Below are 16,825 nucleotides of genomic sequence, written 5' to 3'. Positions count from 1 at the left end.
TTTATGCATTTACATATGACATAAAAATAAAACATATTGTGTCTTCAAACTCCTACTTCGATATCATTTGTGATTTTTTTTAAAACAATGAAGAAAAAACACAAAATTAGAATTTAATGTTAAAATTCAATCAAAATCTTTAGTGACGATATTATGAGCTTTTTTGGCGACTTGTGTTGCCGCTAAAGGTCTAGTTCTTTTGTAGTGAATCATAGTTGGCAATGCTTAGGTGGAGGAATTAGTCCCACGTGGCTTGCCACGTCACTAAAAATTTGGGGTGTTTACTCTTGAAGGTATGTGTGGTCTCTTAGGATAACGGCGGGGGCATTTGTGATCCCAAATTGTAACGAAGAATATAAATGATCTATTTCACATAGTTTAAGAGTAATTTTAACTATTTTTCGTTCTTTAAATAGTCGCGACGTTTATAATAGTCAATAATATTCAAGCTTTGACTAGGAGTATGTTGTTGAATTATTGGTTGTGGAAGTTTTACTAGTTTGAGAAATTTGTGGAAGTTTGAAAGTATTATTTTATAGATTTTGGATTTTTTTAATTTTATTTGGGATATATTGGATTATGAATTAAGTAAAGAAGAAAAAGGAGGAAAATGTGGTTACGATATTGACACGCTAACACGGATTATTATTATTTTTTGTTCCTTGTGGGGTCTACTTCTCTATATATATATTTATTATATAGATAAGGGGTTGTTTGGTTTGAAGTATTTACTCCATATTAACAATTCTTATGTATTTATTTCTCAAAATAGCAATTCTCGAATATTTTTTACTATTTCAAAAGTGATCTATTGATTCCATATTTCTATACCTAACAAAGATAAGAATACACTCACCTTTTTTATCCGACTTATAAAAATATATGAAATATGTTATGAAATAATTCTCACATTATTAATCCACTAAAGAATTGATATATTAAAATCTTTGTATAATTAATATGTCAAACCAAACGAGCCCTTATATGAATAGAAAAATGGAGAAAAAGACTAAATGGTTTTTTTCTAGTACATGGTTGAATTAAGTAATGACATGGAAAAAGGTATTATATGATTAAAAGAAATAGTTGTTATTCTATTCTTCTAGTTTCCATTTTGGGTTTAATGGAACAAGAAATTTTTTTTTCTGTTACCCCTCTTTCTCTAATTATTTGTCTATTTTAACAAATCCAGAAAGGACAATTTTTTTTTACCTATTATACCCTCAATTAAATGACTAATTACTTTGAAAAATTCAGAACTTTTCGTCCACTTCATAATTAATAGAGGTAAAATGGTAAACTCACTATGTCATTAATTGATTTCTTAATAGATGTGTCAATTTAAAAGTGGATAAATAATTAGGGACAGGGAGAGTAGTTTAGTTTCCATTTTGAGGGTCAATGGGATAGAACCATTGTAGGGTTTATTCAAGACATGAGTCAACTATTGTAATCTCCAAAAAGGTGTGGCTTAATTCAATTCAAAGCTCTCCATTCACATTCTATATATACATTTTACTTGTACATATATAAAAATCGAGTAATATAAGTAAAATCAAGCATTTTAATCAATTTGGGTGTTCTCATCGAATTTGAGAATATAAAAATATAAAAGTAATTTCAATTCTTATTCCCTAAAAAAATAAAAGAAAAGTGTGATGGTGTCTATCTGTAGTAAAGTGACGGAAAGTGTGTGTCATACGTGTGCCGCAACCACGATTTGTTTCCTTAAACAACACAACTTCTTCTGTCTCATTGACTCAAACCGAAAGAAGAAAATAAACAAGAAAATTAAATTAAATTAATATTTTAAATTTAAATATTCAAAAATCGTATGAAAAGTTGACTGCCTGCCTATTTAAAATAATGTCTTTATATCGTAAGGTAGGAATAAGGATATGTACACTTTATAAGTAATCTTTTTCAAATATATTTATGAAATTATACTGAATATATTATGCAATATTATACTTTAAAAAAAAGTAAAAATTATATAAATTACATAGTGTTAAGATCTAATTACATTTTATCCTCTACTCTTTTTTAAATTACAAAAATTCCTTAGAATTAAAGAATTTTAGATACATCATCAAATATGCGGATACCTAGGTCGCGATACATTGTTATTCAAAATCTGCAAATATATAGCTCACGGATGTATCCGAGAGGGAAGGGATGTACCCGATAGGAAATAGAAATGTAATAGAGAGGATAGAAATGTATTCGAGAGGGGAGGGATGTAACTGAGAAAGGATAGAGATGTGTCCAAACTCAGTTATGGATGTATCCGAGAGAGGATAAGGTTATATTGAGAGAGAATTTTTGTAATCTTTATATGAAATTTTAGAGATTATGGTAAAATAAATTGTGTATTTAAATAATTTTTCGTAAAAAACACTATAAATTGTTATCTTTTTCACATATACGATGAAATAAATATTTTAAAATATTAATTAAAACACAAGCAATTTGACTTAAAAGAAATAAAACGTGATAAACAAAAATCAACTGAATATATTTTTAAAGTCTGCCAACGTAACTCACTACTTTTTATCAGTCTCTTTCTCCAAGTTTATATTCATTCACATACAAGGAAGAAGAAATTGACCAATAAAACTTGTAGCAATCAAATAGAGTTACGTGTTCGTGTCTATATCGTAGCCATGTGACATCTTTTTCTTTACTTAAAAATTATATCTATAAAAACAGCTTTCATACTTTCACAAAATTCTTAAAACTTCCACAACCACACATTCAACAACATATACTCCTATTCATAGCACTTCACTCACTAGGAAGTTTGACTATTTCAAAAGAAATAAACATTTTCCTGGAGATGAATGATAATAACTTTAGAGATCACTACTTGCACGAAACATCAACATCTTCAGGAGGAGTTCAAGATGAAGGAATATTTCTACTAGCTTCGAGTCAACCTAAGAAACGTGCAGGGAGAAAGAAGTTCAAGGAAACTCGCCACCCAATTTATAGGGGAGTGAGAAGGAGGGATAATAACAAGTGGGTTTGCGAGGTACGTGAGCCTATTGAGCAAAAAAGAATATGGCTAGGAACTTATCCTACTCCTGAAATGGCAGCTCGAGCTCATGATGTAGCTGCGTTAGCACTTAGAGGTAATCTAGCCACTTTAAATTTCGCCGACTCTAGTTGGCGGTTGGCGGTGCCGGTATCAAAGGATCCCGAAGAATTACGCCACGCCGCTATGAAAGCAGCAGAAGCGTTCCTTCAAGATACTGAATCAGTTGAAATCAATTATAGTGAGGGAGTGAAGTGTCAAGAAAATATTGTTATTGGTGGGGCCAGTGGAAGTGACAATAATAATTTGGTGGGTAATGAAGTGAATAACATACAAAATATGGAGATGGATAGCATTTTATGTTATAATAATAATTGGGGAGGCAATAATGAAATAGAGGGATCATCATGGCAAGAAAAGATGAGTGAGGGGCATTTGTTTTCACCAACTCCCCATTTAGATAGTTATTTCAGTTGGGATGATGTGGAAAGTGACGTGGAAGTGTCCTTGTGGAGCTATAATATGTAATTATGTTGTTCGGAGTCCAGTGTGAGTATCTGATACGAGTGCATGATGATATATAAGTTGAATTCTTCATCACATAACTTAAAGGATTCGAGGTTTGAATCTGAATCATGTGGATATGTGTGTTGCAATATGATAAAATAATGTATGCTATGACATATTATTTGGTAATTCTTTTAATAAATTTATTGAACTAAAATTAATAAATGTAATTCTTTTATACACTAATAATATATTGTTTATAAGATATTTCGTGTAATAGCATATATATTAATGTAAACCTACGTAATCAAATTAAATACTCAATTAATCTATACTTTTCGATCATAGATATAGTCAAAGTTTTCAAGATGAGTTTATAATATTTGGCGTGGACCCTACCCCCAACCTTTATTGCATCGTGGCAAAATTTTTGAAGAATCCACACAACATAGATACTTAATACTAATATGGGGGAATGGGGATCATCGAATTTCTCTTCACCAACCAGCTATTATGTGTATTATTTAATGGGTAATGCTAAATGGCCAGAAATTTAAAAAATCTATAACATCCTTTCTATTTAAAATAAACTAATATTTTTTTCAGTTTTTAATTAAAATGTACTAAAGTTAAAAGGGTAAAAATGTTCAAAAAGGTAAAATAACATAGTGTGAAATATGTTATTTTACCATTCTGACCAAATTTTTTGGCCAAAATGATTTTTCCTTAATTATTGATCGTATAGTAATTCTTATATTATTTATTCTCCACGTAACAATTTAAAATTGTTATATGATTAATCCCCATATAAATAAGGGAAAATTGTATATAATAGCAAACTATTAATTCAAATTAAATGCTATAAACATAGTTTGATTTAATTGTACCCTATAGCAAACTGTTGTTATGTCGCCTCTCTCCTGGTGAATCTCGCTCGCCACTCTCGTTCTCGTTGGCAATCTCCCTCGCCTCTCTTGCTTTTATACAAACACAAATGTATAAAATGAGTTTGTGTTTGTATAAAGCGAGAGAAAATTGTATATATACATATATTTTCGTTCCCTCTCTCCCCTCTCCCAGATCTCGCTCTCTCACTCGCCTCTCTCACTTTATACAAAAACGCAATGTATAAAATGCGTGAAAATTGTATGTATACATATATTTTCGTTCCCCTCTCTCAGATCTCACTCGCTCACTCACCTCTCTCACTTTATACAATTGATTTTTTTGTATATGTATAACAAAGCAGATTATACAACTGCTTTCTTTTGTATATGTATAGCGAAATATACATATTTATGTTTGCTATGGAGCGCAATTATGCAAACTTTGTTATAGCATACAAATATGAATTTTGTGTTTGCTATATGTGAAAATTGCTCTATAAATAATCCATGTATTACAATCATCAATTTATATTTGTAACATTAAAGCTCGTGGAAGATGTGACTTATTATTATGAGTCGACTATATATTATATTCTCCATCTAATTTTATATATACTGATCCATGACATAAGATGCATTACGTAGGTTATGTATCGTCATTTTATTTTTTGTCTTTGTGCTTTTTCTTATTTTATCATTTCTAAATTAAAAATTATAAAAGTAAGAAAATATCAAACCAATTACGTCTTGTCTTAAATCCACTAAACAATATCTCTTTCATATATATATATATATAATGTAGGCAAATATTTATTTATTTATATTCAGTGTTTACACAAAATTAATCATAATAAGTTAATAACTAAACTACAAAAACTTAAGTAATCTCGGAACACAAATATAAGTAGCGGGGAATATTATAATATGTAAATATAAATTTATACCTCGTTAAAAAATTAAAAATCAAACACAAAATATCACCCGTGTGTCTCTTTCCAGAGAAGTCGACAAAGTTTATGTCCCCCATTGACCCAAAACATAAAAAGGAAAAGTAGCTTATTTATTGAAGCATACCCCACAAAGAAAAAGAAAAGTTGTACTTGAAATTGATTTCCATGCGTGTTCGTGTTTATATCGTAGGCACGTGCTTTCATTTTCTTTCTTAATTCATAATCCAAAAGTATATCAAAATTCTATAAAAACCACTTTCACAATATCAATTCACAACACTTGAAACTCCAAGAAAATCTGTAGCTAGTTACAGGCTGACACGTGTCTAAAAATGAATAACAACTCTNACCCCTTTTAAATAAACTACCTCACCCGTTTTCAACAAAAAAATTTAAATTTTTATTTTTTTTGGTAAATCCCGAAAATGAGTAATTGACTAATAAAAAATAGGAAAAATATAAAAAATTAACGCCAAAAATTCACAAATAAATATAGTAACCTTAAATTCAACAATTTCAATAATTTTTTTAAATTTTTATTTTTTTCGATAAATCCCGAAAATGAGTAATTGATTAATAAAAAATATGAAAAATATAACCTAAAAATTTAGCATAAAGTCATTTTCATATTTTTTAATAATCAATTACTCATTTTCGTGATTTATCGAAAAAAATTGTTGAATTTAAGGTTACTATATTTATTTGCGAATTTTTGGCGTTAATTTTATAATTTTTTTTCATATTTTTCCTATTTTTTTATTAATCAATTACTCATTTTCGGAATTTACCAAAAAAAATAAAAATTTTAAAAAAACTGTTGAAAACGGGTCGGGTAATTTATTTAAAAGGGGGTATATCTAGACCTTTTCGAATAGTTTAGGGGTATATTTAACCCTTTTCCAATGTCACATGGTAATGTAAAAATGACGTGGCAATTCCATTTGGCGTTTAACGCCCATAAGGGCATATCTAGAGGAAAAGTTGGACGGCGAGGGCACAAGTGAGCCAAATTTTAAACGAGGAGTATATCTAGACCTTTTCGAATAATTTAGAGGCATATTTGACCCTTTTCCCAAATATAAATAAAAAAATTAATTAATATAAAAATCAAACACAAAATAGTAAATGATGGGCAAAATGTATAGCACCAGTGTGTCTGTTTCCTGAGGACTCGACAAAGTTTTTGTCCCCTTGACCCAAAACATAAAAAGGAAAAAGTACTTACTTTTTTTCTGGAAATTCATTTCTAGAATGAATTACAGACTTTTGATTAAAGAGTAGACGAATCTAGGTCGGTATTCTTCTTCATTTATTAATTCATAATAAGCATGTAGTAGCATAATATCTTTTTTATTTTAAAATAAAGTGATTTTTTTTCCATTTTTAATTAAAAAGTATGAAAGTTAAAAGGATAAAAATGTTCAAAATGATAAAATAACATAGGTAAAATACTATTCTGGCCAAATTTTTTGGGAAAAAAGATTTTTCTTTTTCCTTTTATTTATTGAAGCATACCCCACAAAGAAAAAGAAAAGTTGTACTTGAAATTGATTTCCATGCGTGTTCGTGTTTATATCGTAGGCACGTGCTTTCATTTTCTTTCTTAATTCATAATCCAAAAGTATATCAAAATTCATTCTATAAAAACCACTTTCACAAAATTCTAAACAAACAACTTCTAACCATATCAATTCACAACACTTCAAACTCCAAGAAAATCTGTAGCTTGTTACAGGCTGACACGTGTCTAAAAAATGAATAACAACTCGAGTTTGAACTCGTCAGATCTCAACCCATTAAGTGCAACAACACCTTCCGATGAGGAAGGATTAGTACTATTATTAGCTTCAAGCCGGCCCAAGAAACGGGCCGGAAGGAAGAAGTTCAAGGAAACTCGCCACCCAGTTTATAGGGGAGTGAGGAAGAGGAATAACAACAAGTGGGTTTGCGAGCTACGTGAGCCTAGTCAACAAAAAAGAATATGGCTAGGGACTTACCCTACTCCTGAAATGGCGGCTCGAGCTCACGATGTTGCTGCATTAGCACTTAGAGGTAATCTAGCCACTCTGAACTTTGCTGACTCTCGTTGGCGGTTACCAGTGCCAGCATCAAAGGACCCCAAGGACATACGCCAAGCAGCCGTTATAGCCGCACAAGTTTTTTCTCAGGATACTGAAGTCGATTATATGAATCATGAGGAAGTTAATTCCAATACTATTGATGAGATTGATATTGCGAGGGCTAATAATGGGAGTAGTAGTGATTTTAGCGCCAAGGAATTGAGTATGGATATGGAGAACATTTTATCTTGTAATTGGGGAGAAGATAACGACATGTTAGAGACGGAAGGATGGAGAGAAAAGATGGCCGAGGAGCTTTTGTTTTCACCAACTCCACGTTTAGTTAGTTGTTTCAGTTGGGATGACGTGGAAACTAGCGACGTCGAGGTGTCTTTGTGGAGTTACAGTATTTGATACCAACTAGCCAGTTAGTTACAATCAAGGAATAGCATTTTACAAAAAAAGGAAAAAAAGGGAATTAATAGTCAACTAGAATGATGTTATTATGTACATTGCAAATATATATATATTCATGTTACTATTTCCCTATAGTTGAGAACCAAAAAATTAAATACAAATATATGTCTCTGTATACGAACTAGAAGGTGAAATAAGCAATACGATCGATAAAAGTATCTAAAAACAAAATTTCCCTTACAATAGGTAATACCTAACAAAAACCATTTTGTTCTAATTATTCACCATATAATAATTCTTATATTTATATTTATATTTGTAACATTAAAACTCGTGATAGAGATGAGTCAACTATTATAAGCTCATAAAAAGTGTGCTTATAATATATAAATTCATGACATAAGATGCCTTGCGTAGTTATGCATATGTCATCTCTTTTTTTCTTGTTCTTTTGCTTCTTACGTTTCAAGAAAAGTATCATTACAAGAAAACAAGCTATAAAATTCATCAGTAATTTCGAGTTAATCAATAATAATTAGCCATATTGTAGATAAATATTTACTTTCATCTAGTGTTTATACGAAACTAATAATAATAACTAAACCATCACGTAAGTTTACTAAATTCATAATTAACAAAATCAAATTAAGCAAATACACATACCCATGTCATAAAAATTGCATGTTTCGCTCTTCAACTTTAATTTTTATCTTTTAACAATTAACTTAATTTGAAATTACATTGGGACATAACTTATGAAATATTATAATACCAAATTATAACTTATATGCAGTTAAAAGTTACTCCATTAGTCCAACAATAGTTATCCACTATTGACTTGACACACACCTTGAGAAACAATAAATAATAGAGATAATATTACTATATTAACCTTTGAATTTAATGCTTTGAGAACTGTATTAGATTTTGAATAATATTTAACAGTAAAGATAAAATAGACATAAAAAGAATACATTATGTCTTCATTATTTAAACTGAATAAGTATTGTTGATAACTATTTTTAATATAGTAAACAAATAAAAATGAACGGAGAAAGTATTTGCCACTAGGGACAAAAGTGCAAAAGTGCAAAAGTTCCCACCAAGTGACATACGAAGTGTGTGGTTCCCGTGTGCTCTTTTTCCTGGGAACTCAACAGTGTTTCTGTCCCATTAACCCAAAATTAGAAAGGGAAGTTCCACCCACCCTCAACCCCCATACCCCACAATTTTTATGGAAAAATGAAAGTACCCCCATTTATTTATAAGCATGTAATACCCTATCCGTTTCCCTTTATTTGTTTTACTTTCCTTTTTAGTTCGTCTCAAAAAAACAGTCTCTTCCCCTTTTAGTAATTATTTGATTCTAACTTTCCACGTGATATAATATTTTACATTCTATATATTTTTAATTTATGATAGTAAAATTCAAAAATAAATTACTTTCTCTTATCTTATATATCTTTATATATAATAAGCTACAATGCAACTATCATTGTAACTATCTTGTTAGCTTTCAACCAAAAGCTAATAAATATGTCATTGTATGAGCTATTTATTACTCATTCCTTTTGAATTTGTTAATTCTAATTTTGATCTGACACATAGTTTACGAAAGTAAATTAGATTTTGAGAAAAAACATTAAGTGATACTTAAAGTTGTCCCAAATTTTCAAAAAGACACTTTAACTTTGCGTGCGTCCTATTACCCCACAAAACATTCAAAATCACAATAAATACACATTTTTTACACAATATTTCCATTTTGGACAAAAATATCCTTCGAATGTGCAATTTCTTAAAAATAAAAAGTCGGACCCATTATTGATGTATTGAAGGATGCTTTGGTAATTTCCTATGATGAATTCGTTTTGTTTGTTTCTTTTAAATTTATTTTACTATACTAAATAATTGTATAAAGTATTATGAATCACGATAATTAATTACTTAAATATTTAAAAGATATAAAAATATATAAAAGATCTGATTGACTCTTCAAATTTTACCAGTGACACATAAATTGGGACAAATGAAATAATATATATTATTTGAAAATTTCTTAGAAAGTATTATAAATTACAATAATTAACAGCTAGAAATATTTCAAAGACAAAAAAAATTGATTGAATCTCAAATTTTTTTAGTACTACATAAATTGAGAAAGAAGAAATGACCTCTATTATTTGAAAATGGCGTAAAAGTATTACAAATCATACAATAAGAATTAACAATTTTAAATTTTAAAAGACTTTAATGTTTTATACTTATTCTATTTCCACTTTGGACAAAAATATCCTCCCAATATGCATATTTTTTTAAACAAAAAGTGGGACCCATTATTGATGTATTCAAGGATGCTTTGGTAATTTTCCTATGATGAATTCGTTTTGTTTGTTGTTTAATTTTTTTTAAATAATTGTATAAAATATTATAAATCACAATAATTATTTACTTAAATATTCAAAAGATATAAAAATATGTAAAAGATCTGATTAACTCTTCAAATTTTATCGGTGACACATAAATTGAACAAATGAAATAATATATATTATTTGAAAATTACTTAGAAAGTACAATAATTTACAGTAATTAACAATAGAATATTTTAAAGACAAAAAAAATTGATTGAATCTCAAAATTTTATTAGTACCACATAAATTGAGAAAGAAGAAATAACATTTATTATTTCAAAATTGCGCAAAAGATATTACAAATCATACAACAATAATTAGCAATTTAGAATGTTAAAAGACATAAAAAAAAATTTACCATAGTTAACAATAATTAAAAATTTAAACTATTTTAAATTAATATAAAAATTTGATTAACTCTTTAATTTTGTCTTTATCACATAAATTGAAACAAAAAATGATACATATTGGACCCGTGCTAGCACGGGCTCCGATGTCTAAGTATATATATAAAAGAGAATATGAGCAGCTTAGAGTATTTAGTTATAGGCTTATAGCAGAGGACCCCACAAAGAAGAAGAGGAGTTGTTCCTTTCCGTGTCTATATCGTAGGCACGTGCTTTCACTTTCTTTCTTAATTCATAATCCAAAAGTATATCCAAAATCTATATAAACCACTGTCAAACTTTCACAAAATTCTAAACAAACAACTTGTTATCACAACACACTTCAAAATCTAAGAAAATCAGTAGCTTGTTATAGACTGACACGTGTCTAAAATGAATAACGACTCGAGTTTGTACTCGTCAGATCTCAACCCATTAAGTGCAACAATAGCTTCCGATGAGGAAGGAATACTATTACTAGCTTCAAGCCAACCCAAGAAACGTGCAGGGAGGAAGAAGTTCAAGGAAACTCGCCACCCAGTTTATAGGGGAGTGAGGAGGAGGAATAATAACAAGTGGGTTTGCGAGCTACGTGAGCCTAGTCAACAGAAAAGAATATGGCTAGGGACTTACTCTACTCCTGAAATGGCGGCTCGAGCTCATGATGTTGCTGCATTAGCTCTTAGAGGTAATCTAGCCACTCTGAACTTTGCTGACTCTCGTTGGCGATTGCCAGTGCCCGCATCAAAGGACCCCAAGGACATACGACAGGCGGCAGTTATAGCCGCACAAACTTTTACTCAAGATACTGAATTAGTTGGAATCGACGGTATGAATGAGGAAATTAACTCCAGTACTATTGATGAAATAAAGTATCAAGAGATTGATATAACGAGGGCTAATAATGGGAGTAGTAGGGATTTTGGCGCAAAGGAATTGTGTATAGATATGGAGAACAATTTATGTTGTAATTGGGGAGAAGATAACGACATGTTGGAGATGGAAGGATGGCAAGAAAAGATGGCGGAGGGGCTTTTGTTTTCACCAACTCCGCGTTTAGGTAGTTGTTTCAGTTGGGATGATGTAGAAAGTGAAGTTGAGGTGTCTTTGTGGAGTTATAGTATTTGATACTAACTAGCCAGTTAGTTACATGCTACGAGTAGCATTTTACAAAAAGGAAAAACAAAAAAAAAGAGGAATAGTCAACTAGGATGATGTTGTTAGTTACAATTGTACATTGCAAATATATATCTTCATGTTACTATTTCCATATAGTCGAGAACCAAAATTTGCAATACCAGTCAATAAGGACATACGACAATAACACACCCACTATAATCCCACAAGTGGGGTGTGGAGAGGTAGGATGTACGCAAACCTTATCTTTACCTTTGTGGGGACCAGTCAACAAAGACATGCCTCTTCGAATTCCTTTTGTTCTTTTCGACACATTGAATTCATTTGTGTTGTAGTACATGCATCCAGCATAAGCATCCATCTCTTTGTACAGCCTACACATAATCTAATGCATGTATTAGATTTTTCAAAGTAGCATTAGCAACAAAAGATTACATATTACTTGTTCATTTGGAGCAAAAGTATTACTCAGCTTTCTTAGTGAAAAGAAGTGAAATTTGTTATCAATGCTAAAAGAGGCTTCAATGCGGCGTGGTTAGAGTGCAAGCACGTGGCGTGTAGATTAAAATCATAAAATTCCACTCCTAAATCAAAGGCTCTATACACCGTGAAACGCCCTGAACTTTCATTCTCATTCTCTCCAACCAAAAAAAGAAGAGTTTTTTCAAAAGAAAGGAGGAGATATCTGCTATTTCAAGCTTTAAACTTGGTGAATAATCCTAGCTATCGTTTTCCTTCTCTACCTAAATCAGATTTAGCTCACTATACAGAAGTTGAACTCAGATAAGACACTCAAAGAGGAGAAGAAATTTCACTGCAACAACAAACTAAGCTGATAAAAAAATCAAGTAGATTTACAAGAGAACTCATAATTATAAAGTATTTTCGCCTTTTCAGGGCGAATCTTCACTTACAACAGAAAGCTCTAAACTTCCATTTCTCTCAAATAAAACTGAAGGCCAGGTCTTTTTTTCTTCTTTTTTTTTGTTAAAGGAGAAATCCACTATTTCAAGCTTCAACTTGGCACGTATGATCAGACTGATCCTCTATGGTTCACTAAACAGGATTTGAACTCGTGATAAAAGACCTAAAATGGAGTACAAACTTCACTGTGACTACAACTAAACTGCTACGATATCGAGTAGATTTTCGAATCAAATTAGATTTGATTCACTAGCCAGGATTTGAAATCGTGATAAGAAACTTTAAAAAGAATACGCATCTCACTGTAAGCTACCATTTGGCCATAGATATTAAATCAGAAATTGAAGATTTATTCTCAAAATATCTATTTCGCCATGAAATTAAATAAATCTGATCTTTAAATATTTTCAGTTATTGGTAGAAATTCCACTTCTAACTCACAAAACTTCGCATCTCCAAACAAAACTTCAAAAACTCAAATTTCAACTTCAAAATCTACGGCCAAACGAGAGCTAACTATAACTAAGCTGCTACAAATTTGTTCATAATTAAATTAGATTTGATTCACTAGCAAGGATTTGAACTCGTGATAAGTGACTCTAAAAAGGGGTATAAATTTCGTTCTAAGCTAGCAATTGACTATAGATTTTGGAGATTTGCTCTACATATCTTTTTGGCCATGAATTTGATAAATCTATTCAAATATCTTCAGTTTTTAGACAAACTTTCACTTCCCACACAAAATTCATGTCCAAACGTAACTTCAAAAACTCAAATTTTCAAATTTCAACTTCAAAATCTATGATCCAACGGGAGCTAACTATAACTAAACTGCTACAAAATCGAGTAGATTTTCAAGTTAATGTGCAAATTTTCAACTTACAGGCCAAGGACACAACGATTGACTTCACGGCCTTTGCCGGTGCATTTTTCCGGATTCGGATCCAACTTTTCACACCGGAGAAACGCCATATTTTCGCTCCGGCATCAACACCGCCGACGTCGGGATTTGGATTCCCTGTAGCATCCACCGTACTCGCCATTCCTCAATCGTTTTCCTTCTTTGTAATTGGAAATCTTCAGTATTTATATTTGGGCTATTTACTGGGCCGTACTGAAGAATGTTGAGCTAACTTAGGCAAATAACCCATTTTTTAAGCTACTATATAAAATTTGACCCTTTTTTAAAAAAAAAATAGTCAGTCCAAAAGTGATGGTACATAAATACTACAACATATTCAATGTAATCTCATAAAAGAAGTTAGGAAGAATAGAGTGTACACAAATCCTGCTCCTACCTCATGAAAGTAACAGTTTAAGGAATGGGAATCGAACTCGAGCAATGGGAAGAGAAGAAAGACGTTTTATAAAGAATTATTGATGAAGATTTCTTAAGAAACTAGACACATCTTAAGTGTCTACTTCCACCTTGTCTGTTTTTCGTCGAGTTACTCGTGTTTCATCTCAAATTTCATCTCCAATATACTTATATCATCCATTAACACTGAAATCAATGTAGAACTCAATAGTCTAGCTTAGTCAAACCACCTATGCAATATAAAATGTATAAGTTACATAAATCCCATAGTGTAAGACCTAAATTACATCTTATTCCTACTCTTTTCTATTTTACAAAAATCCCTTAAAATATTAGCCATCTAGATACATAAGTTTCATCCGAATACATTAATTGTGATACATTATAAAACTTGTTTGTTGCGCTTAATATGGATATTAATATAAAATTGATTTTCTTTCCCATAAATCACGCAGATCTGATTGATATCAATCCACTCCAATCTGTAACAGCTTGACAAAATTCAAAATTTAGATTTTCATCTTCTCCATCAATTCTAAATCGTAAAAGTTCCACAAGAGGAATTGCCCTTCATTGGGAAGTTGGCAATTGTGACAGCAGGCCAAGCCTTCACTCATCTAATAAAGGTTTATCATGAGGAAAATCTTTAGTTGGTTACGAATGGGATCTATTGATTTGTCCGGCGCCCCGATTATTGTGGTTTCTTCATCTGATTTGTTGGTACACAAATAATGCTCTGTAATCCAATATCAACCGTTGTATTTACCGTTGTTTTGTGGAAATTCTTCTCGAGAAGGATACCTTGAGAGGATAATCAAGAACTCATGGGTACATCATGGGAGTGGAGGGATATAGATATATAAGAAGAAACAGTGATTTTCCATACGGTGTTTGTGTCATTAATTCATTAGCTTCTTATCTGACAAAGGAATTATCTTTTGTATTATCTTTTTATCCATCTCCGGCCTTTCAACCACTTCCTCCACCATTCCCTCTGCCCTCTCCACCAGTGGTATATAGTTTTTTTTTAATGTATCATTGTTATAGTTTTGTTTTGTCGTTTTGAAGTGAATATGTAAGTCATGATACATTAGTGGTAAACGACCCGCATGTATTGTAATTTTGTATCTATAAATTATGATGTGGTCATTATTTTGTATCCGGATGTGATTTGTATAAAAATGTATCATCATAATATATTGCGTATGATACATGTAATAAATGGATTAACAATTGAGACGAATCAAATCGTTTTGAATATCGAGTGTGTGTATCACAGATTTGTATAATATATCATGTTATTATTGTGTATATTGTACATATAAATAGTGTAACAATTAAGATATGTAAATTACTTGTTTTGATCAAGACAAATGTGGATGATACATTAATATATATCAATCTTAGATTTTTGTGAATGGTTGTATCATTGATAATTTTAATTTACCTAGTAAATGTTCTAAGATGGTTACAAAATTGTGTCGATATGTGTTAGTTTTTGTTAGATAGGTGTTGGCTTTGAAAATTAAAAAGAATGTATTTCATATAATGTATCAACTGAATTTTTTAATGTTTGCAGATTGTTCCATGTCGTATGAGTTTTTATGTATCAAGATTATTATGGGTAATATGTACATATACATTGCATTCTAAGTTGGATAACACTGAACAAATGTTAAAGAGTGTAGATACATAACACACAACTGATTTGTTTTTGTCTATATAGCCTTTTAAATTTGAATAAGATTGATGATGCAAATGATACATTAGGAAGTGTTTATGTATCAAGTACATTTATATTGAACATGATAAAATTAGTTAAAGATTCAACAACATTAGAGTTATGTATCAACACCTTAAATATGAATATGATACATTGCATAAAACAAGGATGAACGGAGAATCATATGTATCAAGAAAAAAAGAGTAAAAACAAAAAAAATTGAAAAAAACGACAATGGAAAATATGAAAATGACCTAATTCAGTAGTTTAAATTTGATTGACTAGAGAGAGAATCCTTTTGAAATTCAAATTGAGATGAAAGTTGTAACTGATAAGAATGTGGAGTGAAATTGGGAGAGATCAAAGGAGTGAAAAAAGGAATGGAAAATGTGGAGTTAAGCCTAAAATACTTGTGTATCCGGATGACTTAAGAATTGAGTGAAAATAAGGGATTTTGGAAATATTTTAAAATGGTAGGAAATAATAGAAATTATGAAAAATAAAGGTGTGTATATAAGTAATTAATCCATATAAAATACAATCTAAAGCGGTAAAAATATGAATAAAATCGTATCGACACATGCATAAATATGCTCAATATCAAACGCATACAAGGTAATTACAACTTTTTGTAGGAATGATATCATTAGTCTTCCTTACTCTCATGTGAATTAAATGATTTTTTTTAAAAATAAAATTTCATCTTTTCATCATAATACTTAAATTGTCCTTTAAAGTTGAAAGGAAAAAGAATTTTGGAAGTAAGCCTAGATTCCAAAGTTAAGGAAGTCCCACATAGATGGTATCTTCCAAGAATTTAGATTCCAAAATCAATGATAGTATCTTCTCGAAATTGAGTACTCCTCCGTTTAAAAAAGAATGATTTCCTTTCCTTTTTAATTTGTTTTGAAAAGAATGACCTTTTTCTTTTTTTGGTAACATTTTAATTTCAGTTTTCCATGTGGCATATTTAAGGCCACAATATTAAAGGTCAATTTTGTAAATTTGACATAACCTTAATTTAGGACCACAAAATTTAAAAGTTTTATTTATTTTCTTAAATTTTGTGTC

The 16,825-nt window shown here is 30.5% G+C and overlaps 3 protein-coding genes across 3 annotated transcripts; all 3 read left to right on the top strand.

Annotated features, from left to right (window-relative positions):
- The first annotated feature begins 2,836 nt into the window (after positions 1-2,836).
- Positions 2,837-3,770, top strand: LOC125841757 (dehydration-responsive element-binding protein 1F-like). Its single transcript, XM_049520930.1, has one exon. The coding sequence runs from the start codon at positions 2,837-2,839 to the stop codon at positions 3,560-3,562; it is 726 nt and encodes a 241-aa protein (XP_049376887.1). The 3' UTR covers positions 3,563-3,770.
- A 3,283-nt stretch (positions 3,771-7,053) lies between these two features.
- On the top strand, positions 7,054-7,908 carry LOC125841867 (dehydration-responsive element-binding protein 1F-like). Its single transcript, XM_049521051.1, has one exon. The coding sequence runs from the start codon at positions 7,133-7,135 to the stop codon at positions 7,850-7,852; it is 720 nt and encodes a 239-aa protein (XP_049377008.1). The 5' UTR covers positions 7,054-7,132; the 3' UTR covers positions 7,853-7,908.
- Positions 7,909-10,869: 2,961 nt separating this feature from the next.
- On the top strand, positions 10,870-12,200 carry LOC125842622 (dehydration-responsive element-binding protein 1E-like). Its single transcript, XM_049521941.1, has one exon. It carries the CDS (start codon positions 11,046-11,048, stop codon positions 11,778-11,780), a length of 735 nt encoding a protein of 244 aa, XP_049377898.1. The 5' UTR covers positions 10,870-11,045; the 3' UTR covers positions 11,781-12,200.
- Positions 12,201-16,825: the final 4,625 nt, after the last annotated feature.

This window comes from Solanum stenotomum, chromosome 10 (genome assembly GCF_019186545.1).
Source record: "Solanum stenotomum isolate F172 chromosome 10, ASM1918654v1, whole genome shotgun sequence".
NCBI classification, from domain to species: Eukaryota; Viridiplantae; Streptophyta; class Magnoliopsida; order Solanales; family Solanaceae; genus Solanum; species Solanum stenotomum.
Note: the sequence above shows the minus strand (reverse complement) of the source record. Positions and strands in the feature narration are given on the sequence as shown.